The sequence below is a fragment of the Rousettus aegyptiacus genome, unplaced genomic scaffold, assembly GCF_014176215.1.
Source record: "Rousettus aegyptiacus isolate mRouAeg1 unplaced genomic scaffold, mRouAeg1.p scaffold_m13_p_1, whole genome shotgun sequence".
Lineage (NCBI taxonomy): Eukaryota > Metazoa > Chordata > Mammalia > Chiroptera > Pteropodidae > Rousettus > Rousettus aegyptiacus.
In genome coordinates, this window is record NW_023416284.1 from 151,795,955 (window position 1) to 151,823,242 (window position 27,288).

At 39.3% G+C, this 27,288-nt stretch overlaps 1 protein-coding gene across 15 annotated transcripts in view; it reads right to left on the reverse strand.

Moving 5' to 3' along the window:
* The window catches only part of FAM184A (family with sequence similarity 184 member A), a 115,426-nt gene extending 93,430 nt beyond the window's left edge, over nucleotides 1-21,996 (reverse strand). For 7 of the 15 annotated variants that reach the window (XM_016153679.2, XM_016153752.2, XM_016153719.2 and 4 more), the window contains exon 1: nucleotides 7,080-7,242. In XM_016153679.2, coding sequence (XP_016009165.2) covers nucleotides 7,080-7,232 — 153 coding nt within the window. In that variant the 5' untranslated portion in view covers nucleotides 7,233-7,242. Of the gene's footprint in view, nucleotides 1-7,079; nucleotides 7,713-21,843 lie in introns of those variants that run through there. The other 8 variants (XM_016153780.2, XM_016153770.2, XM_016153732.2 and 5 more) reach the window with 4 other exon arrangements.
* Nucleotides 21,997-27,288: the final 5,292 nt, after the last annotated feature.

Here is a 27,288-nt window from a genome sequence, read left to right on the forward strand (position 1 = left end):
TATGACATTGCTTTTAGTAGTATTTTTTCCTGATTTATCTTTTTAGGCAAGGGAAACAAAAGAAAAGATAAACAACGGGGACTATAACAAACGAAAACATTTTTCATAGCAAAGGACACCATCGACAAAATGAAAAGACAACCTAATGAATGAGAGAAGATATTCACCAGTGATACATCTGATAAGGGGTTAGTAACCAAAATTTACGAAGAACTCATACAACTCAACAGCAATATATACATGAAAAGATGCTCAACATCACTAATCATCAGAGAAATGCAAATTAAAGCCACCTCGAGATACCACCTCACATTTGTCAGAATGGATATAATCAATAAATCAACAAACCATGAGTGTTGGCAAGGATGTGGAGTAAAGGGAACCTACCTACACTGTTGGTGGGATTGTAAACTGGTTGCAGCCACTATGAAAAAAAGGATGGAGAATACTTGAAAAATTAAAAATAGAACTACCTTATGACCCAGCAATTCTGCTTCTGAGTATTTATCCAAAGAAGTCCAAAACACTAATTCAAAAAGATATATGCAGCCATATGCTCACTGCAGTGTTATTTACTATAGCCGAGATGTAGACTTAAGTGTCCATCAATAGATAATTGGCTAAAGATGTGGTACATATACACAATGAAATATGACTCCACCATAAAAAAGAATGAAATCTTACCTTTTGCGACAACATAGATAGACCTGGAGAAACCAGATGGGAGGGGGCTGGGGCTGAGTAAAAAAGGTAAAGGGATTAAGAAGTACAAATTGGTAACTACAAAATAGTCCTGGGATGTAAAGTACAACATAGGGAATATAGTCACTAATGCAGTAATAACTATGCGTAGAACCAGGTGGGTACTAGACTAATTAGGGGGACTACTTTGTAAATTACATAAATGTTTAACCGCTATGTTATACACTTGAAACTAATATAAAATAATATTGAATGTCAACTGTAATTATAAAAAAAAGTCTATGATTCAGATGGTAAGCAAAACATGGTTCCAACAGGAGAAAAAAACCACCACCAACATCTCTATGGGCTCTCAGGAAATTGAATGAATAGTATTAGTTAGAAAGAAGAGACCTGCTATTATAGCTGCCCGTCTCCTAGTCCAATCCAGAGGCCTGGGTTTGGGTTCAGGTTCTGCCAGTGACAAGCTGTGTGATCTTCAGATAACTTTGGACCCTCGACTTCCTCACTTATAAATGAGGGTTGAGGGGGTCAGAATCTATGGCTTCTTCCAGCTCTAAATCTTTTAACTCTAAAGGCGGAGTCACTTTATAAGTTTTTGGACAACTGACAAATGGTATACAATGCTTTTGTGCTCATTAGTAAAATACAAGAAATTAATTCAAACCACTCAACTATTACTAAAAAGATTACATTCAGGCTACTGCATAATGAAATGGCAAAGCTACAGTGGAACAAAAGGAGAATAAAAAATATCACATTTAGCATGTGCTAATAATCTAAAACAACACAAGTCATAACTCAAACTGAGTATTATTATGAAATAGTGCCTAAGTAACTCAAACAAACCAACTAATGAACAATCAGTTGCATTTAATGTACAGAAAACAGGATTGTTCGAAAATTTCACTGGTTTTGGTATTATATAAACATATTCTGGCTTTGGATATAGTAAAAGCAGAGTTAGTATTAAATGACTGATCATTAGATTTTATTTGCTAAGAATGTAGTATATCAATTACCTACCTTTTCAAATAACAAATAATATTCCTATTTTATACAGAGTGCTTTGTATTTTTATTTCTGTATAAAAATATAAGTATGCTATGAAATAATATAGCTTTCTGAAGCAGTTTAAGGAGAAGCCAATAAACATTTAAATATTTAAGAGTAATTTCAACTCAGCTGAAATGATCTAGCATTAACCCAGAAGAGAAGCAGATACAATTTCCCAGAATTATTTACTACTTACTTTCTCTACTGTATAACAAAATTACTTGGTAACGGCATCAGCATCATCACCACCACCACCATCATCATCCTTAATAAATATTTACTAAGCTTTTATACAATGTGCAAAAGATATTAAGGTTATATAAAATATAAGATACAGTCTTTACAACTGAAGACTTTACAGTAAAACCAGGTATATTTATAAACACAATAAACAGTATTTTGCAAATTTGTATTAGTAGGTATGAAAGAAGATGTACAAACAATAAATATTACAATAATGTAGAGTAAGTCAAACACAAAAAGGCCTAGGTTGGTCATGGCAGTTTTCAGGAGGAGAGACATAAACTGGGTATTAAAAGAAGATCTGACACTAAAAACAGAGAACACAAAGAAACTGCTTCCTACTCTTTAAAACCTTATGATATGTCTTACATTAATTATGTCCGTAAACAACAACCAGACTGAATTATGCTGAAAGTGCACTCAAACAAAGAGGCATTGGATGAACAGTGAACAGAGCAGGATATTAAAAGGGAAGTTTCTATTGAGAACCCAAAACAATCATTGTTCCAAAGCAGGTGCCATAACAATCTCAAAATCTCCAAAGGAGAGACTACTTAGTTAGACTACTACAGAGAGTAGTCTAACACCAAAGAGAGAAGCTTCAAGATTACAGAGGTAGGCTTTAGAGAAGGGTTCCTTGGAGAGAACTCTGGGAACAAGTGCCCTTGCGTTCAAGGGGGAAGGCTGAGGTGGATGACTGCCTCTCACCTAAAGCCCAGGTTGGAAAAGGCTCTGGTGGAGATTACTTGAAAAGCTTGATATGTATCTCAGGCTTAGTGAAGAACATAGCTGTACAGGCACCCAATTCAACTCGGGAAGATCTAAAGGATGAGGAGCTGGATGAAGAGGTATTTGAAGGCAAAAGAGAGATGGCTGAATAGGAACCATCTTGAGTTTGCCTGAACAATTTTGAGTGCTGCCTGTGGACCAATGTGGGCAACTGGGTGGGGGTCACCTGGGTCCATCTAGGAGGGTTACCTGGTGCTTGAACAGACTTTAGCAAAATGAACATGAAGGTCCTGCCAGATTGAAGAGGCTTAGGAATGAGTAAGCAACCAGCCAGAGAATAGAAGAATTCTCATTATCAAGCAACTTTAGGTGAAGGAATCTCAAGCCACTCATGTGGGTGGTAGAGGAGCCACATTTGCTGCTCCTCTTTTCTCATCCCTTTTTCCTTGACCAACCTGGGGGAGGGGGTCAGAAACCAGGACTGGTGAAACAAAGCAGGAGTAGGAAAGTCTGGTCAGAAGAAAAAAGTCATTGGTGCCCCATTTCCCAGACTACTGGCTTCCCTCTTGCAACAGACAGAGTGGGGGAGTAGGCACAGGGGAGAAGCTTCATCCTCAGTTTGCTTTAGGATTTGTATTTGTTGGTACTGGACATTTTAATAATCAAATTGAGACCTTTGCAACTTAGTTACTGAAGGACAATATGCATCATCTAAAAGTAACCAGAAAAGTCAAGTTGATCCATGGGCAGGGGATGAGCCAACCTCACGAAGTAAATTGAAAGGGACAGTGAGTGACAAAAACAAAGCTGTTTTAAAATTACATTCAACAAGTTCTGCTTTTCCACCTAATACACTCTAAAAGAGTCAACACAGTGGAGAGAAGAACACAAAAGTGGTCTTATAAAACAGAACTTAATCCGCCAGCTTCTCTGCCTATCCCCACTGAGATGGTTCAGCTATTAACAATTCCAAAAATCTGTCACGATGTGTTCCAAGAATCTAATAGTATTCCTTAAAATTTGACCTAAGCAACCTAAATATAATTGGCTACTTTAAAAGGCAGAAATTGCCTTGCTCCCTGCTGTATCTCAAGACTTAACAAAGTGCTTCTTACATAAAAGGTGCTTTACAACTGCTGCTCTCCATTTCAGAGATGGCTGCTATGTTAGGTTCTTAGGAAACAGAATCAGAACAAATATATGTGCAGCTGAGACTGCTTTTTAGTTAGTTAAAAATATATTGAGTCCTACTATGTGCAAAATTATACTATAGATTACCTTCATCCTTATGCTTTATAGCCAGCCAAAAACTCTGAAGAATGCATGTTGTATTTTTCAGTACTGTACTAAAACAATGTAGAATAAATGTGAAACACGTATACTTTCAAATAGAAGAAAAAATACTATATATATTTTTAAAGTTTAGTAGGAAACTCAAAAGAAAAACAATATCACATAATACTATTAAATGTAGAATGGTTTAAAATGAGCAGTGAATTTTTAAAGTGTATTATCCAGTATATTTACTAATACTTTGTTTGCTAGCATATAACATCTCTTCTCAGTGACAGCCTGAATTAAGAGCCTACTATCTTAAAGAGTTACTAGTCTCATCTTTCTTTTCAAGACTAGGAAATAGGTTCAGAGTTTAGTGACCTGCCCAAGGTCATACTACTAGTAAGTGGTAGAGCAGGAGTTTAAAGTCAAGATGTGTCAGATTCCCAAGCCATGCTGACTATAATGCTGAAGAGTTGAGTCCTACTGACTCATTCCAAAAGAAAAAAAATTGTATTTAATGATAATTCTTACACTATCTAACCTTGAAATATAAGCTATTATCAAGTTCCAACCATAGTTCTGTTAACATACCTATGCTGATGTGAATTTATTAATAAACTCTTCATGAGTGAAAATTCTACAGAGCAACACCAGTAAAGTCTAACAGTTCACATATTACTCATGACATCATTCTCATAATATAGTATTTACAGTGTGTACAAGACTGTAAAATTTGACAGTGTCTAAAAATGGTACATAAGGGAAGCAGGTCTTACTGTACATTTCAGAAACTGAAGAGTGTTGGCTGCAACACAGTCCTATCACTGCTTCTTTTTCACACCTTATCTAGTAATAAGAAAGAAAGAGGAGTGGGAGAAACCCTAGATATTTCAGTATAAGTCAGTGTTTCTCAACCTGGGATCATCCCCCCATCCTCACCCTAAGAACATATGGCAATGTCTGGGCAATGTTTATTGTCACAACTGTGGGGGCAGGAGGTGGGACGCTATTGGAACCTACTGGGTAGCATGAGGGATATTGCTAAACATCCTATAATGCACAGGACAGGCCTGCTCATTCCCAGCAGGGAATTATCCAGTCCAAAATGTCAACAGTGCCAAGGTTGAGAAACTCTAGCATATGGGATTAAATGTCTGAGGCACTCAACACAGCAGCTGGTGCAAGTGTTAAGAGACTGTAACTATAAACACTAAAATCGGGAGTCCACATAATGCTCAGTAAAGGTCAGGTGCAGCACTCAAGCCGTGATGACAGCACTGGCATGGGGGCAGCCTCCTGCCTCATTAGATTTAAGGTAGGTGGTGGAAAGTGATAGCAACTTCTAACAATACTTCCACCTTAAACAGTTGTACTACATTATTTTTTCCAACATACGAACGGGAAATTGAAAAAGTATAAAAAGAAATGTAGTTTACTGGAGAGATGAGAAACTTCTTTTATAGAACTATACACATTTTCACTACCAATTTACAGAGGTTTTCTATTACTTACAGCAAGACTCTGGAGGATGATCTAAAATAAAGAACAGTGGATGTTGCGGACACACCATAAGAGACGATCATAATAAATAAATATCCACATGTTTCATTTTGGACATCAGTATTCTGAAGATCAAATACGATTTCAAGAAGGCTGGCTTTTAGCTACAAAATGTATAAATGTTCTGATGGTACAGTATTGTTCCTTTTTTGGGGCATTCCTTTCTCTATAACAGTATAATAATCTACAGTATAATTTTGCATATCGTAGAACTCGATATATTTTCTCTGAATTTGGAGAGCCTCTGTCACAAGAGAAAAAAGTAAAAACTGGACACACAGTGCTAGACAGTGCTGACATAAAACAAAAAGCAAAACTTCACAAAACGTTGCCTTGCTTTGTATGGTTGAGTACATACACCCTCTTCTTTGCTTTTCTATTTGATTCCTCATTCTTTAGACCTTTCATGTTCTTTTTCTTTCTACTCTCAATCACATTTCTTCACCAAAACCTTTTTACCCTCTTTTCATTCTTTTTTCACTCTCACTTCCTTCCTTCCTCTCTTCCAATCTTTTATTTTACTCTCTCAAGAGTGTCAGTAATGAAATTAAATAATGAGAATTTTGGAGTTGAAAGAGTCAGACTTTAGAGGTTATCTAGTAACAGTCTCCCTAATGCCCACATCTGTTCAGTATACCACCACTCCTAACAAGTGGTGAGCGCACTCAGCTTAACACACATTAGGGTCTGTCGCCCCTAACTTTCAGAAACCACCAATCTCTTTTCATTTGATGAATATTGAAAGATTGCTCCCGAGATCTAAGCAGGGCACTATAATCAAGCTAAATTGCTCTTGCTTCAGATACCAATTCTTTCTCATTATCAGCGTCTACTAAATCTGTAAACGCTTGCCATCCAAGTATCATGCTAAACTACAGCTGGCCATATTTGCAGGCTATTTGCTTTTTGAAAATTATCTTCTGATAGAATGAAACATTTAAATGCAGATACGTGATTTATCTAATACACCTTGACACTCTATCAGGATAAGAATGACTCATTAAGTCCCCCAAACTGGCACACAACGTATGTTTCACCCTCCCACGTTGCTCGGAAGATTTATTCTCCCCTCAACTGCATAACCGATAAAAGATACTGATTAATTCCAAAGATTCCAGGTCAAGTTGGGTAAATACGGTACTGTACTTCATATAGTACTGTAGTGTAATGCCTCGTGGAGCCTTGGCACATGCATGAGAGCAAAATTAATGAGAATGATTATTGTGTTATAAAGGAAGTCGATCCTATGTTGTTCTATGCAGGCTTACCCCTAAAGGGCAGCGGGATGCAAGTCCCATAAACCTGGCCGTGCCGTTGAGCTGCCTTGTTTAAATTAACGTCGCCGGATTCCACCAAAGTTTGAACGGTTCTTGGCGATAAGTCTCCGGGTGTTGCTTCCCCATTAAGTGACCCCATCAACTCGCCCCGGGCTCAGCCTCCCAGCCAGGCAGGTGAGCCCCCCGCGGCCCGCACGGGGTCGCCACCGTGCTGACCCTCGGGCCCGCCCTTACCTTGGTGAGCTGGGCGATCTTCTTGCTCATTTTCAGGTGCAGGTCCTGGCTGTAGTCCATGCCGTGCCCCGCCTGGTGCGCGGCGGCCGGCGAGGGCATGAACTTGGCGGCCCCGGCGGCCGAGCCGCCGTAACAGTGCTGCTGCCAGCTCATGCCCGGGGTCGCCATCTTCCCGCCAGACCCCGGCCGGGGCACCTGTCCCCGCGCTCGGGGGGCGGCGCGCGGAGCAACGGCGCCTGGGGGGCAGGAGCCCGGGCGGCCGCCCGCGGACCCGGCAGCCGGCGCCCGCCCGCCGCAGCGTCAGCCGCAGGCGCCCCCTGGCCCGCGATCTCCGGGGCGGCCCGGCGCAGAGACGGGGCGGCCCCGCCGGCCCGAGGCCGCGGCGACACCCGCGCGGGGCGGACGCCCGCGGTCCGGCGGCGGCAGCCCGGGGCCTCGCCCGCCCTCGCCCGCTCCTCAGCCCGCACCTGGCGCGGGCGGCGCGGCCCCGCAGGTCCCACTCGCACCCGGCACCAGGGACCCAGCGAGACGGCGGCCGCCGGAGCTGCGGAGGGAGGAGGAGACGGGGCGGGCGGCGGCGGGGGGAGGCGGGGACATGGAGGAGGACGCGGGAGCCGCGGGGCCGCCGTTACCAGGGCGCGCAGCTCGCGGCCCGAGGAGCGCGCGGGGACGGCGACGTCATTTCCCCGCAGCCAAACCCCGCCCCGCGCCGCCGCCGCCGCCGGTCCCGCAGACCTGCGGTCCCAGCCGGCACCTAGCGAGGGGCGCCCTGGCACCCCGCAACCTGGCGCTTACTCCTACGGCGGGACTCCGAGCCCCCGCCGGGCGGTACGTCCCGCATGCGGCGCGTGCAGCTGTAGGTAAAAAATTCAGCCAGAGGAGATGGGGTCGTAGTCACCTTCGGTTTGCAGAAGACGTGCCAATTTACTGAGCCTTTCCACGTGCATCATCGCGTGCGATGCGCCCAAGTGGCCCTTCCCCAAGAGTGGCAAGCTCACGTCCATCCGCCTCCTGGCACTGGCCTCAGCCCTGGTCTAGCGCATCCGATAATCCCTGCCTTGGCCCTTCCTTCCAAACACACAAATGTGATTGTTACATTGTCTTAGGCTGACCTACTACGTGCCATGCACTGACCCTCATTCAACGCCAATTGTCTGTATGGAGAGAGCATCGCACCCCTACCTATTGCCAGTGTAATGGAGCCTGAGACAATTATATATGTAGTTGGCTGGAAGTAAAGGGAAAAACAAGATGGAAAAAGATGTTAACTCCTTAAGGATTTGGGGCATGGCCAAAATGTGCCATTGCTTGTGCATTTTCGCCTTCCTAAATATGTTTATTTCCTATTGATTTTCTCCTAACATCTCTACTCCTGCAGGTCATGTGATTTTTTTTTTTAATATGTATCCTGTGTGGAAGTAAATGAGACGTTCTGGGGCAATCTTAACACAAACTTTAAAAATGTAGAATTGTGCCTATTTTAAGAAAATCTGTTCTCCATGCAGTTTTGCAGAATCGAATCCTCCCACATTATAATATGTGACTTCTCTTTAGCATGCAAATTACCATCATATAAATCTGAGATTATTAACAAATTCAACTGGGGGCCAAATTAACATAAAGTGTCTGATTGTGACAAAAATCTAAACTAACAAGGTGAAGTTTGAACAGGATCTTGAAATACTTTCAGAACCTTTGGAATTTCAGAAAGGAAGCTCGGAATTGGCTACATCTTTCCCCCAGATGCTAGGTTCTCAGCCCACCCATCCCCCAGACCCAAATGGACCTTCCAAAAAAATAAGTTGTCTAGTTCCAAGGTTCTGAATGGAGCAGATGGCCAGAAACAAATATTATGCAAATTTTGCTCCCTTCTTAAGCTCTAATGATCAGATGAATTTAAAGAGAATTAGGAGCTAGTGTTCTTTTATCAAATTGTGGGCATGGAAGATTCACGATCATTTTAGAACTCATGTCCTTTACATTCTAAGCAATAGACTCCCTATGTTTCCCTAGATTTTTATGGCTAAGTCTTGCTAGGCTAAAGAAGATCTTTTGGTTTTTGTCTCTATGATATAGTGGAAAGAGTATAGGTCTAGAAACGAGAAGACCAATGTGTACAGCCTCAGCTAAGTCACTGAACCTGTTTGCCACCCAAGTGCCTTCTCTTAAAAGAGACATTGTTATCAGTTCCTTCCCACGCTGACTTGGGAGTTCGTGGTCATAACCCTGGCTCACTGGTAGTTCAACTCTGAACCCCATCACATGGGTTCTGCCATCACTAGACAGCATAATCCAGGGGCCAGGGGGGCTTCTCCTAAATACTATGCTTAAAAGACATCCAGTGTCATTCCATGAATTTATTATTTTGTACTACCATGATGGGATAAAAACAAGTTATCTGATACAGAATTCTATTTATTTATAAATAATACATAAAAACATAAAGAATAATATAATGTACCCATAATCCCATCACTCAGAATCTTACTTTTTAAAAATCCATTAAAGGAAATGTGCAATAGGAGAGAAAATGGGAAAAGCTAGTTAGGCAAGAAATCTTAATTAAGTACCTCTTTCTCTCATGAGATAGTTTATGCAGAAATATTTACCAAATACCTATTGTATCCCAGGTGCTGCATTAGATTCTGAGGCTGCAGTGATGACTAAGAATGAGTCTCTGTCCTCAAGAAATTAGTAGTCTAGTGGAAAAGACACCCAAGTAAATAATAAGGTGCAACATAGTGTAGTAAGTGTTAAAGGAACTCACAAGAGAGGCACTTAATCTAGACTTGGGTGTCAGAGAAGGCTTCACATACCACAAAGGTAATGCTTGAATGGATCCCTAAAGAGAGGTAGGGTAGGTGGACTGCAAGCTCTGAGGACAGCAAACACAAAGTCTTGGAGATGGGAGGAAACATAATCTATTAAGGGAACAACCTGTGGGACAACATGGCTGGAGCCAAGAGTTTAATGGAATGTCAAAATATTAGATCAGAACAGATATCAAGATTTATTTGGCAGTATGGGGGGGAGGGGCTTATTTGCCTCCATAAGGAGGTTGAGACTTTATTCTGAAGGCAATGATGAACCACTGAAGAAGGGCTTTAAGCTGGACAATGAAATAATCAGATTTGTACTTTAGTAACATAATTCTTATGACTGTGGAAAATGGATTACAGCAGCAACTTTATAAACAAGTAGACTAGTTAGGAGGCTATTGCACTTATTTAGGTGAGAGGGGATGGACCATTGACCTAAAATGACAGACTAGAAATAATGGATCTGAAACATCCATAAGATCAGAGACATAACTTTGAAGCCGGAGTGAGCAGCCAAGGGCTTCCCCTGAGACAGGGACTATTTGTAGGAGAATTTCTGTCCTGATATTATTTGCTTAGAAATTTCTTATACTAATACCTCCACACACTGATATATCAATTATGACTTATAGACTGATTTTTCAATTATTTCTATGATGTCTTAAGAGTTCTCAAATCCCCTACGCACTTTCTGAATTGTTAGAAATGGTAGGGGAAGGGAAGAAGAAAGTGGTAGTGGTGGCCCATTAATGATGAAGCTAATGAAGCCTGCATGACTCCTTCCAGCATGGGTCCTAAGAAGTGATAAAAATGTATTGTGTTTTTCTATTATACCTCCCAGAAAACCTAGATTAACCCCAGGCAGCAGTACCTAGAGTTAAAGATTAAAATTAGGATTTAGATGTGTGCTCATACACAGATCTGTGTTAAGACTTCACTCAAATATAGAAAATATTTTGCATTAAACAGTTTCCCAAAAAGACTCTTCTCTTGGTGCAAATCTCCAAGTCCAATGGAAAGAGCATCAGAATCCTGATGTTCCAGGCCTGATTGTACCGCTAAGCTACCTTGTTTTCTTCACCTATGAAGTGAGGACTGGACTAAATCATCTTGAAGGTTTCTTATAGTTCTCATATATTACATAATTAATTACTTCAGATTTTTAGAGGATAATTTCGTTTATTTGGATATAGCACAAATCATTCATGTCCCAACCTTCACTTTTACCTCCTAACACATCCAAAGCTTGCCTACACAGTCTAATCCCAAATCATGCTGTAAATCTGTCCAGATAAATGATAAATCACATGGATGCAAGCTGGTATAAAAGAATTTGACTATCCTTCATTGATGCCTTGCTATGTGCTCCTTTTCTCTTTTTTTCTTTTCTTTTTTGGTTTTTTCCCCATGAGTTTCAATCCACTATGTCACATCAATCAATCGAAAATGATATTGAGTACCTTCTAAAATGCTCCATACATTATAAGTGTTCAGTGCTTGTTTAACCGAATTTTAGTTGCCTTTACTTCCTCCTCCAAAACTATCATTACCAAATAAGAGTTCACTGCTGACACTTATAGAAGCCAGCACCATGGCACTGGCTTTTGAGAAAAGAAGGCAGCTTTGAGAGTCGACTGGCAAGAAGACAGGAGGCAAGGCTCAAATCTGTTTTCCTAATCCAGGATTCAGGATAGAGTCTTAAGGGGTAGCAACTAAAGCTTCACAAGTGCAACTCATAAGTGGTATTTCAAAAATGTTAGTCATAGGTGGCATATCCAAGGTTCAAACTTGATTCCAAGTCTTTTTAGAAACAGGACCAGGTTCTGCAATTACACTATTATTTCTTTTCCTTTATTAACAAAGCCAACCCTTTATATAAACATTATGATCAACCAGCAGCTAACTGGTTTATCCATATACTTTGAGTTTCTCTGAAAGAAGAGACTGAATCAGGCAGTTTACTTGGTAAGTGAACTTGGGAAGCAGAGAAACTGAAAGAGAGAGAAGGAAAAGCCAGTGGAGTAATAGAGTTCACATCGCTGAGCAGTTACCACTTTGATCAGCTGAGACTAAGTCCCACTAGGGCCTGTCTGAAGAGCTAGATAGAATGCATCTTGGCATTTTCCTTCCCAAGAACGAAAGGCTGACACATTTATCCACTGACACCCTTCACTCCCTGGTTGAGGCTGGCTTCCAGAAGAATTAACTCTCTGGTATGTCTGGTCATTCAAAAACGGTCTTAGTGAGCTCTTGTGGCTAAGATGGGGAGCTAGAGATGCAGCAGGAGGGAGGGGAAATTGTGGCTAGTATAGGAACTGTCCAACACCTCTGCAGCTGAAATCAAAGGAAGTGGCATGGGATACCAAAAGTCTCTTCTACAGTCAATTGCTTGCACCTTTCATTTTTGCCCTATAGAAAATCCATTCTGTCACCAATTTTTTAAGGTCATGGCTAGCTGATAATTCTCAGAAGAACTGAAGGCAAGAGAGTTAGTGTATCTAGTCGCTGTTCCTTGGTGCAACTGGTCCAAAGGCCATAATTAATATTGATCAGGTCCCTTCTTCACCACCCATTCTAGATTTTCCTCACCCTTGGAAAGCACTTCTGCTGGTCTAAGTTATTTGCTTGGTGGGGAGACCCAGGCCTTCATTCTTAAGGAGTCTAAGCCCTTGGTTGGCTTGCTCATGTCAGGCTGAGGTTGCTACAAATTTTCATTCAGTGCTATTACCAGGCATGGAAGAATAAGGTGAACCACAGGGAATCTTTTGATCTACAAATTTCTTCCTTGCCTCCATTTTTTTAGCAACAATCCTAGACGTTGATGATAATCAGATCTATTACCCTGCCAGAATACAAGAATGCCTTTTCTTATCTGCTAGTCCTCCAGCATAAAGAGCCAAAGTGAGCAGGTAGTTGTCATAGCTATAGGTTCTGTGAAATTCTCACTGTGTCCCCTACTAGAAGCGATTTCCTCCCTCCCACTCCCAACAGTAACCAAGACCTGTAATCTAACAGAGCCTAAGGACGTGGGAATAGAAAGCACAAATTCTGAAAGTGGTTCGTTGGGAACTATGGTGAGATGAACTATTCTTACTTCCCTGCCTTGGTTTTTAGGTGTGTGTGTTCTAGCTGTTGAGTACACGGCACCATATATTGGCCAGTGGCTTGATGCATACACCACATCCTGTAGGACAGCTCTCCACCATGCAGGATGTTGTCCCCAAACTAACTGGACCCTCAGATAATAACTTTAAAAGAGATACTATGAGCAAGGGAGCCAAGTACATATCAGAGTAGGAGAAACTTCTTGTAAGGATAAATCACTTCCTCCCCCACAGGGTAAAGGGGGGAGGTGATGAGGGATCTGATGTAATCAACCTGTCACTAACTCGCCTGGCTGTGTCCTGAGGATTGACAGACACCCTTTCCAGTGCTGAGTACTGGTCTTTGCTGCTGACAAGCCAGAACTTCTGCAGAAGCAGCAGCTATGTCGGTTTGATGAGAAGGAGCAAATACTGTTTTTGCCATGTATAGCCTCCATGCCTACCAACAAGGCTACTGTGACCGTGGATCCGTTGCACTAGCTTTGGGGTATTGAGACTAGAAGCCGATTAACATTTACCTGAGGATAATCCTGTTGTTTAAGAGCCTCCTTGGCAATGGACACTCTCTGGTAGATATTCGTGTGAGACATAAAGATGTGCACATTTGTTTCTGTTCCTATATGTATTTCCATATCCCTCTTCCGCAAATCTCTTTATACTAGGTATATAATCTTGCGCATCATCGGGCCTGACTATTCAGCCAAGTAATTCACCGCTGCATTGGAGAGCATATATATCCTTATGTCAGGCTAGTTCTTCCATACACCAAATGCCCGTTCCGAGCTCCAAAAGAACTGTGAGAGTTTCTTCTCCCCACTGTCTTTTAGGGCTACCTGCGAATGGGGTATAGTGCAACAGCATATCATTTACACTTGTACCAACATATTGAACAAAGCCATTTTTACAATTTATAATCCCTGTTCATTCTTACAGGAATAAATTATGTCTCCTCAAAGGCACCGAATGAAAAAAGAAACTATCCACATGCATTTTATAAAGTTAGTGCTGAAGTTTGGAAAGATCCTGGCAATAGGAGCTGTGTGATTTCGTGATTACCTGTCGGGGTGTGTGTGTGTGTGTGTGTGTGTGTGTGTGTGTGTGTGTGTGTGTGTGTGTGTGTTAACCTGGGTTAAATTATTGTGGGAAGAGCTATAATCAAATTATCAATTGTCCAATCCCTTGCTCCTGGCTCCAAAATTCAGTGACCAGGAGATAGAACGTTGCTTTACTTTTCATGGTACTCTCTGGGAGGGCCTCTCTCCGAGATGATATTAAAATATCTAGGTGAGAAATAATATAGGGTTTTTTTTTATTATTATGTGAATTTCTGGTCCATTTTCTATCCTTCCAGAGAATGGGAAGAATAGAAAGAATAATGCTTAAGAATATTATTAGTATTATTTCTCTTTTGCTAGGCTGAGATTCAGTGCGAGAGAGACACCACTTTAGGCAAATGTTTGGAATATGTTTACCTCTCCATTTCCTCCTTTGGCCTTCTCCCCAAACTTGCTCATCTCAGGTCCCAGCCTGTCCTTGGCATCAGTAGATAATGGGCTGGTCTCCAGCCAACCCATCCAATTTGAGAACTTAGAGACAAAGCAGTGCATTTTGGCACAGTCCTGCTTGAAACTCCTCTATTCTAATTTGAAGATTCAATTGTGTCACCCTGTAGGATGAGAAATGGTGTTAAGACAGAAGAACTCATGGAGTACAAAGTGGGGGCCTGAAGAGGCAATAATGAGAAGAGTCCAGATTTAGAAAAATTATATCTAAAGGAATATTGGGGTCAGAACAATGATGACACTATCTTCCGTTCTTTCCATCTGGTGGTTCACGCTGTTCTCTCTCACCTCTGCCTCATGACTGGTTTTATTCACAACTTGGAAAGTGCTACTTCCTTCTTCAGAAATGTTTATTCACTTAAGTAAAAGAGCTTAGCTTTCAGTTCTCCACCTCTCTTTCTCTTTCTCCTTCCTGTCCTACTCTCCAATTTCCCATGCTACCTTTATAAAGAGCAATGAAAAGCGATGACTGAAATGAAATGCGAGCCGTCACAAGCACACACCTATAAAACAAGTTTTACATATCCACTTACCTGAATTAATAAAATGGAAAACTGATATATCTTCCTTTGGTTTTAACCCGAAAGCAGATTCTGCAACAGGGATTTGGGTACACGTAGTTTATTTGGAGAGTGATCACAGAAAGCCTGGTGGAGGAGAGGGGAAATGCCAAATAGTAATAATCTCATAGGATGCAAAGTTGTCAAGACAATAAGTAATAAAGCATGGAAAGTATTTGGTAAGTAAGGTATATTTTAGTTAAAAATTCTTTGTAAATACAAAATTCACTGAAAAAAAAATCTCTGAGAAGTTATGATGAATGAGAAAGATTCTGTAGGAAAGAGATTGGTAATGAGGAGTAACTTTTTTCAAAAATGAAAAAATATATATACATTTGTTATATTTGTTTATCCAAGTTATGTATTTTGTAAAATATTTCTGTAGGCTTTATAGCCCTTTCATAGCTCTCACTGGAATATCAAAATTTGGGAGTAAATTTATTATCCTAAAGTTGTAATAAAAGTTACTTCATAGAAAATACCACTTCATATACAGTAAACATCAAATGTATAAACTGCATTTAGAAAACAATGTCTGCATGATCTCTGTCTGCCAAAGCCAAAAGTTCTATTTATTTATATTACCCCGAATGTCCAATCGGGGTAAGATTATGTGAAGAGCGATAAAATGTGAAGGATTCTGAAGCCAGTTTCCCTCTGCCCTAGTTCTTAACCCTTTGGCAACATGATGGGAGATAGACTTGGCGTCATCCTACACATATCAAACTTTGTAATATAGGCAAAGAACCTCAAAAATATAAATCTAGGTGTTGTTATAGGAAGGGACAGCTGTCTCCCTTCCCCTCCTGAAGGGTGGGAACCAACACCTTTGAGAGAAGGATCCTAGTTTCTTACTCTTGCCCTTTGAAATGTAAATAAATCTCTCCAGGGGAAGATAAGACTCCTATCTCCATGGAGGGTTTTAAAGAGATTTTAAAACTAACCCAAATGTGTTGGGTTGAAATGTGAAATGGTAAGCACTTCATCACCGCAGGCTTCAAGGATAAATTTGAAGGGCATATTTTTCAAAGGATGTCATAGATGGAATTTCTATATCAGGAAAGATGATGGAATAGAGAATCTTCACACTTCTTTTGAGTTCGTGATATAAATGAGAAGGGTTTTAATTTTCTCCCTTGCTATTAGTAGTTTGAGGAAATTAAGACATATTTATTAGTTAGCAACATTCTGTATACATATCTACTGAATTGGAATAAAAGATCAATCAAGCCAGGGTTTCCTGAGAGCAGAATTGGGATTTTGGGGAGTAAGGTCTAGAATCTCTTTTAATGAGCTCTCCTCATAATTATTATTATTATTTTTTAATTTTATTAGTTTCAAGTATATAGTACATTGGTTAGACATTTACATAGTTTATAAAGCAATCCCCTTAATATCTCTTTCTCTCCTCTGGCTCTCCACCTAGCCATTACATTAATGCTAACTGCATTTCTTATGCCATGCTCCACATTATTCTTATGCAGTCTAAGGTTTGAGAAGCTCTCATGATGATGATGATGATGATATGATTTTTGTTATAGAGTTCTTGTATGGTTGCCACAACATTTCTTTTATTTCTAGTTAGTACAGGTAGCTCATCCAGACATTTTCATGCCTTGATATAGGAAGGGTGAATTCTTGACACGTTCACCAAATGGTTACTTTTTGTGTTGAATGTGGATGTGGGAGGAACTGGAGAGCTTGTCTAGTACAGAGTTAAACCCTTCATTCTCAGGGACCTGTGGTCTCTCCTCTCTTCTGAAACACGGTTAAATGCCTTATACCCCATCCAGGCTGTGACACACTCTTCTGGACTTCAGCTTTCTTCCTCCAAGTCAGCGGCTGAAGAAGGTGGCAAGTCCTGGTGGATATTCTTGCTTCTGCCAACGTTCCAGCAATCTGAGGTTGCTACTCTTGGGAATATTTTCTTGACTTTTTTTTTTTTTTTTTTTTTAGGATTCTACCTTTTCAAATTGCATACTTCTCTTCAAATTGCAGAAATTCGCTGGTTTCCCAGCCCCTTCCGTGGACCGGAGATGACAGTACCCTCTAGAGGTTGGTAGGCTTCTTCTTCAGAAGGAATCCCCAGGCCTTGATGGTTGGATTGGTAGAGAGTGAGGGGAGCTGCTGGTCTAAGAGCTGAGACGCAGGACAAGTTTGGGCACCCTGGGACACTGCGAGGTTTTGTAGCCATCAAGGGTTCTAGTGGAATTGGGAAGGCTGGAACCAATAATCTCTATTTTCCAGGAAATAAGTTTGACCTCTCCTAGTCAGTGTTAAAACTTCTTCCTTGCTTTTGAGGCACCTGCAAATTGATGCAATCCTATAAATTTAAATCTATTCCCTGCTATTTTCCAAAACAAGATTTCCTCCCCATCCCACAATTAGGTCAATTATGTTCCTACTACTTGCCTTTCCTTCTTTTCTACTTGAATTTTTTTTTTACCTCCTTCCTTCATAAATTCTATTTCCATCTCCTTCATAAAACCTTTCTCAACTATTCCTGGTCTTAAATATTCTCAATTTCTATAGCATTTACTCTTTGAACCATATAATTTAGCCATTAATTACATACTATGCCAAATAATTTACTCTGTTGTTAACATGTCTTAATTTGTTTATTCTCCAACTAAATCATAAGTGTCATGAGACATTTCACATCTCTCACTTTACAAATGCAAAACCTGCTTTTAGTATAAAGAAGAAATTAAAGTCATAGATTTAGAACTGGTTTTAGCACTTGAGCCTCTGCCTCTCTCTCCCCCACCTTCCTCCTGTCTAGTTCTGTTCCACTGGGTTCTCTAGAATATGGATGGAAACAGAATTATTTTGACCTTGTGGCATTTCATATATGAATTACAGCACTGTGGTAAAATATGACAAACTCTTTCATGAATAGAGAGTCACATTCATGAGGATTTTTATGAGAAATATTAGGAACTTCAACTCTACTTTTATTATTTAAAAAGTCATTCTTGTCTACTATTTCTGCTCCCAAATGCTGTTCCTTTCTTTATCTAAAGGCCTACTAATTGGTTGCTTTAAATGTCACACAATATCTGCCTTAGTTAATTAATTTAGACGCACATCTGATTAAGATGTAATTCTGCACTTTATTTTAGGCACCTTTTCTCAATTAAAAAACAGGCATATACAGTATTTCTGTTTCTAAACACACCTTTAACTCATCTACCCATCTCAGAGAGTGTTCACCCATTTCCTTTAGGAATTGAGTTGTGCTTCACCTGACATAAACCCGCCTATGGTAATTTCACCAAATAGGGGAATATTTTTCTCACAAAGCAGAAAGAGGAAAGTCCTACTGGAAAATAATCCAGCTAGATGGAGGTGAGTAGCCCAGGAATGGTTAGGGCCTTGTCTCAGTCATCTTCCTCAGGCTTTTTTTTTTTTTTACTTTGCAATCTTGAACATGTAGCTTTTATTTTCCTGGTAGTCTCATGGCTTCAATAAAGGTGCCCCAAATTTTGTTTCCCATCCAAGTTTTAGGTAGGAAGCAAACAAATTTAATAACAAAGAAAACCACAACAAAACAACAAGGAAGGAGGAAGATTCTGTATCAGGAAAGTAAATTTTTTGATGTGTAGCAGACTTGAGCTTACTCCTCAAGTACAGAACTGTGTCACATGGTCAACTCTGGCTGCAGTGGAGATGAGGAAATGTAGTGTTTTGTGTTGTTTTTAATTGGGTATATATGGACCTAATTTAAAAAAAAAAATTTAAGTTAGGGAAGAAGGTGAGAAAGTTGTTGAGTAAACAACTAGCAGTGTCTATCACAGAAAATCCAGAGGCAAGTCACTCATGAATAACTAAAACCTAAAGTTCCCAGGTGTGGCAAGAAGATTGTAACTTATTTGTGCTTGCCTGGGACATCTCAGGTAAGGTTGTTGAAAGCTCTGAGCAAATTTCAAACTCTCAGATACTGATTCCACTGATTCATTGGCCTTTTATATTTCACAATTAATGTACTCCTTATTAGTTAAACCCAAATAAATGCTTCTAGTGTTCCTTTAACCGAATGTAGGAAACGTAGAGAAAAATGTTGATTTTACTCTGAACTGGCAAAATAACACAGTGGTACCGGCAAGTGTTGTCTAGTTAGTGGCTATTTGCTGCCACCTACTGTTTAAACTTGATATTCACTTTGGTTGTCTCCTAAAACTGGAGCATGACTCCAGAAGTGAAAAGGAAGAAAATTACAGTATGAGTAAGTATCCTTGCCACTGCTATAGCCATATGCTTTTTCAAAATAAATTTCCTACATGCACACCCAGGTTCATAGCAGCATTGAATACAATAGCCAAAAGGTAGAAGCAACTCAGATGTCTAGCGACAGATGGCTGTATTAACAAAATGTGGTATATACATCCAATAGAATATCATTCAGCCTGAAAAAGGAAGGGAATTTTGATACATGCCACAATATAGGTGGATGTTTTTCAAAACATTATGCTCAGTGAAATAAGCCAGTCCCAAAGTGACAACAGCTGTGGGATTCCACTTATATGAGGTTCCTGGAGCAGTCAACTTCATAGAGACAAAAAGTAGAAGGGTGGGGGAAGGAAGGAATGGGGAGTTAGTGTTTAATGTGTATAGAGTTTCAGTTGGAGGAAGATCAAAAAGTTCTGGAGATGGATGATGGTGATGGTTGCATAACAACGTGTATGGAGTTAATGCCACAGAATTGTACACTTAAAAATGGTTAAAATGGTAAATTTTATGTTATATATATTTTACTATAATAAAAATATTTAAAATATATATTCATTTCCAGGGAAGCAAGTAAGCTGACTCTGTGGAATACAGAAACCAGGGCATAGTCTATTTACCATATAGTAACAAACTGGCACAAAGTCTTTTGAATTTCTTCTGCTTCTGAGAAAGTAGGTCTCTTCCTGTTGATGAAGAAACTGTTATGTCCTAATCACTATGAAAATTGTTTCAGCAGTGTCAGGGAAGCGGCGATTTAATGTACGACCAAAAAGAGTGTAGCAGATTCAACCTCGGGGAAGAAGGCAAATAGGGTAATTTGGGCAATTCATATTTCTCTAAAAAAGCAATTTCTTGGTATATGGAGCTGAATATTTTCATGACAAGAAATAGTTTTTGGACTGTTCAACAGCCCCAGAAAAAAAAATTTTTTTAATCATTTCTATGGATCTTTCGTAGTTTTAGAACATGGCGAAATAATAAGACCATGCATATGCGTATTTTATTTTAACTGTTAAAAACGATGAGATCCATGATTTTTATTTATTCTAGAAAGAAAGCAGGTGGGGGTCTCCTATGTCCGGGAAATGGTTTTTTACATAGATTTCTGAATGGTCACATTTCGAATTGAACATGTCATATATAATGACTTCCATCCAGGTTATGTTTAAATCGTTTAAAAATCATTTAAGATAATATCTTTCATTTTCTGGTCATTGAAAATTTAATGGGTTTTGTATAAAGTAGTCTCTTTATTCCTCTTTTTCCTTTCAATTTAATGAGTTTCCACCTCAGCACTTGTGATTCAAATCGCCAGAAGCCATTACCCTGAAGACTGGCCTATCTGACAGGCATCGCTCTAAAGAGAAACTGAATTTTATTCTTTTAGGAATAAAATTAGGAAATTGACTACAATCCTTTCTCATTATTTGAGATACTAGACTTTTTTTTTTTTTTTTTAACGGAAACGTGTAGAAAAGATAGAAAGCGAGTTGAGAAAGATATTTAAATACCGGAAACGATGAAAACGGATAGATGCAGAATCCAGGTCATCTATGGAAAGATTTGTCTGTAAGATCGTGGCAGAATGACTTCTAAAAAGAACAGCAACAAAATTACTAACTGCGTAAAATATCATTTAAAATACATATTTCCTTATTCAAAATGCTAAGTGGAGCTGTTTAAAAAGGTGGAGGCAAGTGTTATCACTTGTCTGCCGTGAGGAAGGAAGCGTGGTTGACCCACAGTCCTGCCACTAGCCCTCTGGATTCACACATCCCCACGGCTCCAGCCAGTGACTTCACATGGCAGAGGTGCTGGTCCTGTGGGATGGAGCGCTGCTCTCATGAACAACTTTGGCTAGCAGGCTTCCCACTAGCCTGGTGGAAACTTTCTTAGAACCGTGCTGGAGTCTGAGACTTCCATGCGATTCTAATTCTTTCCCTCTAATTCTTTCCCGTCTCCTTTCACAGGTGTCAGACCTGAGTTGCCACCTGAAACCTCTCTCCTACTCTTGCTCTCTTCCCATTATCCTTTACAAGCCTTCCTCCTAAAAAATCTCTTGCACATCTCTTACATCTTGATGTCAACTACTCAGAACTCCCAGTTTACCCACCAGTAATCACACCAACTTACCAAGCTTGAATTGCCCTTTCTCTGACAGAGTATCAGACCAGTCATCAAGCCTTGCTTTCTTATTCCCCTCAGGCAGCCTCAAAAAGCCTCAGGTCAATTATGTTCAGCTTATGTCACTCAATTCTTCCCCTTTCAATGTTCTCACTGTATCCTTTGTATTCTACAACTGTGATTAACTCTTGGGCATGTTCAACCTGCTGGAAATTCCCCTATATCTCTCTGGATTCTCACTATCCTTCCCCTTATTTCTATAAAGAGACCAAGCTCTGTCCTGAGGCCACTGATTCTCCTGCGGCCTTCCAAGTGCCCATTATGCCTCAGTGCCAGGATGTGGGGTAAGAATCCTCCTCACTTACCAGTCACACTTCTGAAACCATTTTTCTTTCTTCTTTTTTTCCACTTTCCACTCCCAAGTAGTCCTTGGAAGCTCATGCCACATAGCTATACTGCGTTGACATCATCTCCTCTTCATGGGAGATCTTAGCTTCCAGCTCAGTATTTCTCACCACCTAGGGTCATCAGATTAAGCAAACAAAAATATGGGATGCTCAGTTGAATTTCACTTTCAAATAACACATAATTATTTTAATTTGGAAACCCTTTCTTCTCCCTCACTTCCCTCATCAATTTCAGTGTTTCAGTCAGTATCCACATGGATAATTCTGCTCACACTGGCATCATGCACTGCGGGTAGGATTGTAAACTGGTGCAGCCACTATGGAAAACAGTATGGAAGTGCCTCAAAAAATTAAAAATAGAACTACCTTATGACCCAGCCATTCCACTTATTGGCATTTATCTTAAGAAATCCAAACACTAATTCAAAAAGATGTATGCATCCTTACATTCAGTGCAGCATTATTTATAATGGCCAAGATCTGGAAGCAACCCATCAGTAGATGATTGGATAAAGAAGATGTGGGGTGTGTGTGTGTGTGTGTGTGTGTGTGTGTGTGTGTGTAATGGAATATTACTCTACCATAAAAAAAATGAAATCTCACCATTTGTGACAACATGGATGGTGTCACAGTTATTATGCCAAGTGAAATATGTCACTTATATATGGAATCTAAATAACAAAACAAATAAACAAAATAAGAACAGTCATAGAAACAGAGAACAAACTGATGGTTGCCAAATGGGAGGGGAATGGGGGGGGCTGGGTGAAAAAGGTGAAGTGGTTAAAAGGTACAAATTGGTAGTTACAAGACAGTCAAGGAAATGTAAAGTACAGCATAGGGAATATAGTCAATAATATTGTAATAACTATGTGTGGTGTCAGGTGGGTGCTAGACTTGTAGGGGGATCACTTAATAAGTTATATAAATATCTAACTGCTATACTGAACATTTGAAGCCAAGATAAAATAAAATTGAATGTCAAAGAATCGAAAAATTTAAAAAAATGTAAAAAAATAATAGGTTCAAATAAGTACAGTGGTATAAATAAAAGGAAGAGTAGGGAAAAGGGTTCTGGGAATGCTGGGGAGGTAATTCTAAATTAGGTTTGGATGAAGGTGAGACTTGATTAGTTAGTTAAAGGACATAAGACAGTTTTCTGTCCAGAAGTCGGAATTTCAAATGCTCAAAGGCAGATATGTCTGTTTTTTTTCAAGACCCAGCAAGGGAGCCAATACACGTAGAGGCTAATGAGTGAGGTTGGTGAGTTGCTGGGGGCTAGGTAGGCCAGTATGGGGCTTTTGCTTTTTTTCTCCAAGGAAATGGAAAGCCACCATGTTGACTGGAGCAGATGAGTATCATGATCTAAGATACATTTTAAGATACATTTTAAAAGCATCATTGAAGGAAGAAAGTATAAAAGCAGAAAGACCTATCAGGAGGCTGCTGCAGTAATCCAGGTGAGAGACAATGCTAGCAGGTAACCATGGAGTGGTGAGAAGTGTCAGAGTCTGGTAGACCCTGAATGTAGAAGTAAGGCATTTCTCAGTGGATGGGGTATGGGGGATGAGAGAAAGAGAGAGGTCAAGGATGATGTCAAGGATTTCTGCTGGCAAAACTAGAAGGACAGGATTGCCATCAATTGAGATGGACAAAGATGCCGGTGGATTAGAACAGAGAATGAGAGTGAGCAAGGAGCAAAATCATCAAAAAACAAGAAGGAATCAACCAGAGAAGTCCTCGCTGAAGTCAACTTGGTAGATGATAGCTGTAATGACAGAGTAGATGACATGATCTGATGACAGGAGAGTCAAAGTGGGGGGAGGATTAGGCAGAGAGAAGGAAAATTGGTCTGCAAGCAGCAATAAGATCTCCTGCCCCACCGCCAGGTCCTGTGGTCTGTGTGCTGTGGGAGAAGAGTCACCACTTGAAAGGGCTTCAGGGAAAGTGGTGTCTTCACAGGAGAGCCAAATTTCCATTAGAGCAAGAAAAGGAAGAGACATATTTAGCACTATTTATTGAAGAAAGTATCTCTTCTCCACTGAGTATTCCTGTCTCCCTTGTCAAATAATTGGCCATATACTCATGAATTTATTTCTGGGCTTTCAGTTCTGTTTTATTGGTTTATGTCTGTTTTTATGTCGATATCATACTGTTTTGATTACTATAGCTTTGTGATACAGTTTGAAATCAGGGAGTGTGATACCGCCAGCTTTGTTCTTCTTTCTCAAGATTGCTTTGGTTATTTGGGATCTTTTGTGGGCTCATACAAATTTTAGGATTGTTGCTTTTTTTCTGTGAAAAATACCAGTGAAATTTTGATAGCGATTGCATCAAATCTATAGATCTCTTTGGGTAGTATGGGCATTTTAACAATATTAATTCTTCCAAATCATCACATTTATTTGTTTTCGTCAAATTTTTTATCAATATTTTATAGTTTTCAGTGAACAGATCTTTCACTTCCTTGGTTAAATTTATTCCTTGGTATTTGATTCATTTTTTTATTTTATTGTAAATGGGATGTTTTCTTAATTTCTCTTTAAGGTAGTTAGTTGTTAGTGTATAAATACAACTGATTTTTGCCTCATCCCTTAAAGTTTGCCCTTTTAACATATACTGGCTTTTAGTACATTCACACAGTTGTATAAGCATCATCACTGTCTAATTTTAGAATGTTCATTACCACAAAAAGAAACCTTGTATCCATTAGTTGTCACTCCCTATTGCTTTGCTTCTTTCAGCCCCTGGCAACCATTAATCTACTATCTCTATAGATTTGCCTGTTTTAGCAGCATCAACATTCTAGTGCAGATCTCTAAGATATTTGCTCTCAGTTGAGTGATTATTTGATACTTAAGTGTAAATTAACCCATCAGCCGTAGCACTTAACCTGGCTTCATGCTAAATGGATTAGAAGGCTAAGTGGAGTGAGAATGAGTCAAAACAATTTCTCAAAAAGGCATAAGATCTGAACTGTCAATGAAAAAGAACAGTGCATGCAGTAGTAACCTGCTTTGCCAAGAAAGTGATGCAGTACCTAACAGTACCTATTTGACTCTATTTATTATCCTCTCCAGGTCGACTATTTGTCACTTTTTAGTGCACCTTTTTTCTCTAAGAGTGAATTAATTGACTCTTCCCCTAGGAGGACTACTCTTTCTGTGTAGGGCTGCAATCTTTATAGAAACATCAGACGGATGGCCCTCTCTCTAAAGAAGCTTCCAACATCAGTGGCCAGAGAAAAGGGGCATGCCTTGCATAAAGAGGGCTTCTAGGGAAAGTCAGGGATTTCTGGCCTAATGAGATCAAGTCCTTTTTTTAAACCTCTGCTGTTTATGTTGACAAATTGATTGCTGTTTACACTACAAACAGTATGAATAGGTGTTTTGAATCTTTGGTGAGACAGATAAATAGGAAATAAATATAGGCAGTTATTATTTTAAACTGTAGAGAAATATATTTGGAAACATTTCTTTCCTTCCCACTCTATTTTTAATTCTGTCACCCATTTTCTGACTTGTGGGGTTATATTACAGTTATAATATGCAGGTTTAGATAGATTTTCAGATAGAACATTTACAATGCACACCCCAAAACATATTTACTATTTATGGACCTCATGCTATTAATTATAAGTAAAATCAGCCTTGAAAATTCTCATTTTATTTCTATTATAAATTTAAAAATGTTTTTGGCTAGTCATTGTTAGCTGATCAGTACTTATGGAGTTAAAGATGATAGCCGAAGAAATTTTTTAATTCGAAGGATTTTTTTCTTTTTTTTTTTCATTTGGTTTAATTACCTGGCCTATAAACAACTTAAATTCTGGCAGATTTACTATTACTCCTGTTCTTAGCCACTGCATTGAAGACTTCTTGTATATGTTAACTGTGCAAAGGGCTTTACAGTATCAAAGTTCATGTTAGAAGTTCAACAACTTTTATTGTAGTCTATGTAATTCTTAGAATTAAATTTTGTTAAAACTTATGATAGCGTCTCTTAAATTTTTACATTAAGGTAATAATAGTCACGATTAGTCCATTGGCTTTAAGTTTATACCAGTAATTATCATTTTAAAAAATTGACATTTATTTTAAAAATTTTACTTGGGCATATAAAAGCATTCTTATAGTCTATCAAAAAGACGATAGTTTTATATGCTAGTAAAATGAGTCATGCTGAAATCATTGCTTACAAGGGGTTCATCTAAATGATAATGGGTACAAGAAGTAAGTTACACCCTGGTAGTGGAGGTCTTTTCTTCCATCTGGAAAATCTAATAATACTTGAAAAGATATTAAGTCGGGAACAAACTAATAGCCTGATTAGAAGATCAAATAAACCATGCCCCTAATGGTCTATTTTAATGTTTAAAGTACTTTGATAACAGTTACTAATCTGTATATTCCAAAAGGACACAACCTCAGAACCTTTAGAATAGAAATTGTTTTTAGCTTTCTTAGGGTTATGTGTCTGATGAAAGGGATGAACTCTTTGGTTCAGAAAATGCATATTTGCATACCTAATTTTGCATAAAAATTCCTGGGATCAATGGAGCCCTAGAATTCTTGTTCAGTTAGTCTCAAACAGAGAAAATATTCATTGTAATTAAGTTATTTTTACAAATGCTTTGAAAGGTATTGTTCATAAATCATTTTTATAAACATTGTTGTGGCTTGATATTCAGGAATTTTAATTCGTTTCTATGCTATAGCATTATTAATAGCTTTTGGGGTAAGGTTTTAGACAATTTATATGTAAGTCTGGTCTCAACTGGCTTTGTTAATCGATCAATCAACAAATGCATGGCTAAGAATTACTATTATGGCCATCTCATTTACACAGTTCAGGCAGGTTCAATAATGAAATGTTATTGCCTTTTTTTCTTCAGGTTTATGTCCTTATATTCATTGAAGAGCTAGTTATAAACCTAGATGAACACATTGGTTTGTTTAATGGTGCTAGAGATTTGCATTTTCTGCCATATGTATTACATGTCTACAGCTTTGTGCCCGCAACTGGCAAAGTACTTTTGAATTCCTAAAACAGTTGTTCTAATTCCATAGCCAACATATTGTGAAGAAAAATTTTCAGAATTTTGCTCATAAGTGTGTGCTTTAGGGAGTTGTTAGGAGCAAGAGAGCAAGTTGGAGACTTTTTCTAGATGCCTACCAGCCGGGGGGAAGTTTGGCAGCAGAAGTTAGGATGCTACCTTGAAGGAAGAGCTTTTGAGTAGTGAGTGTATCGGTTAGGATCCCAACAAGAAAGAGATGGCACATTCGAATTGGGATAATTTGGAAGGGTCCATTTATAAAGAAATAATCCTAAAAATGAGGATAAGACTAGGGAAATTATGGCAATAGTGCAGAAACCTGCTAACAGCAGGGTTGTCACCATTCC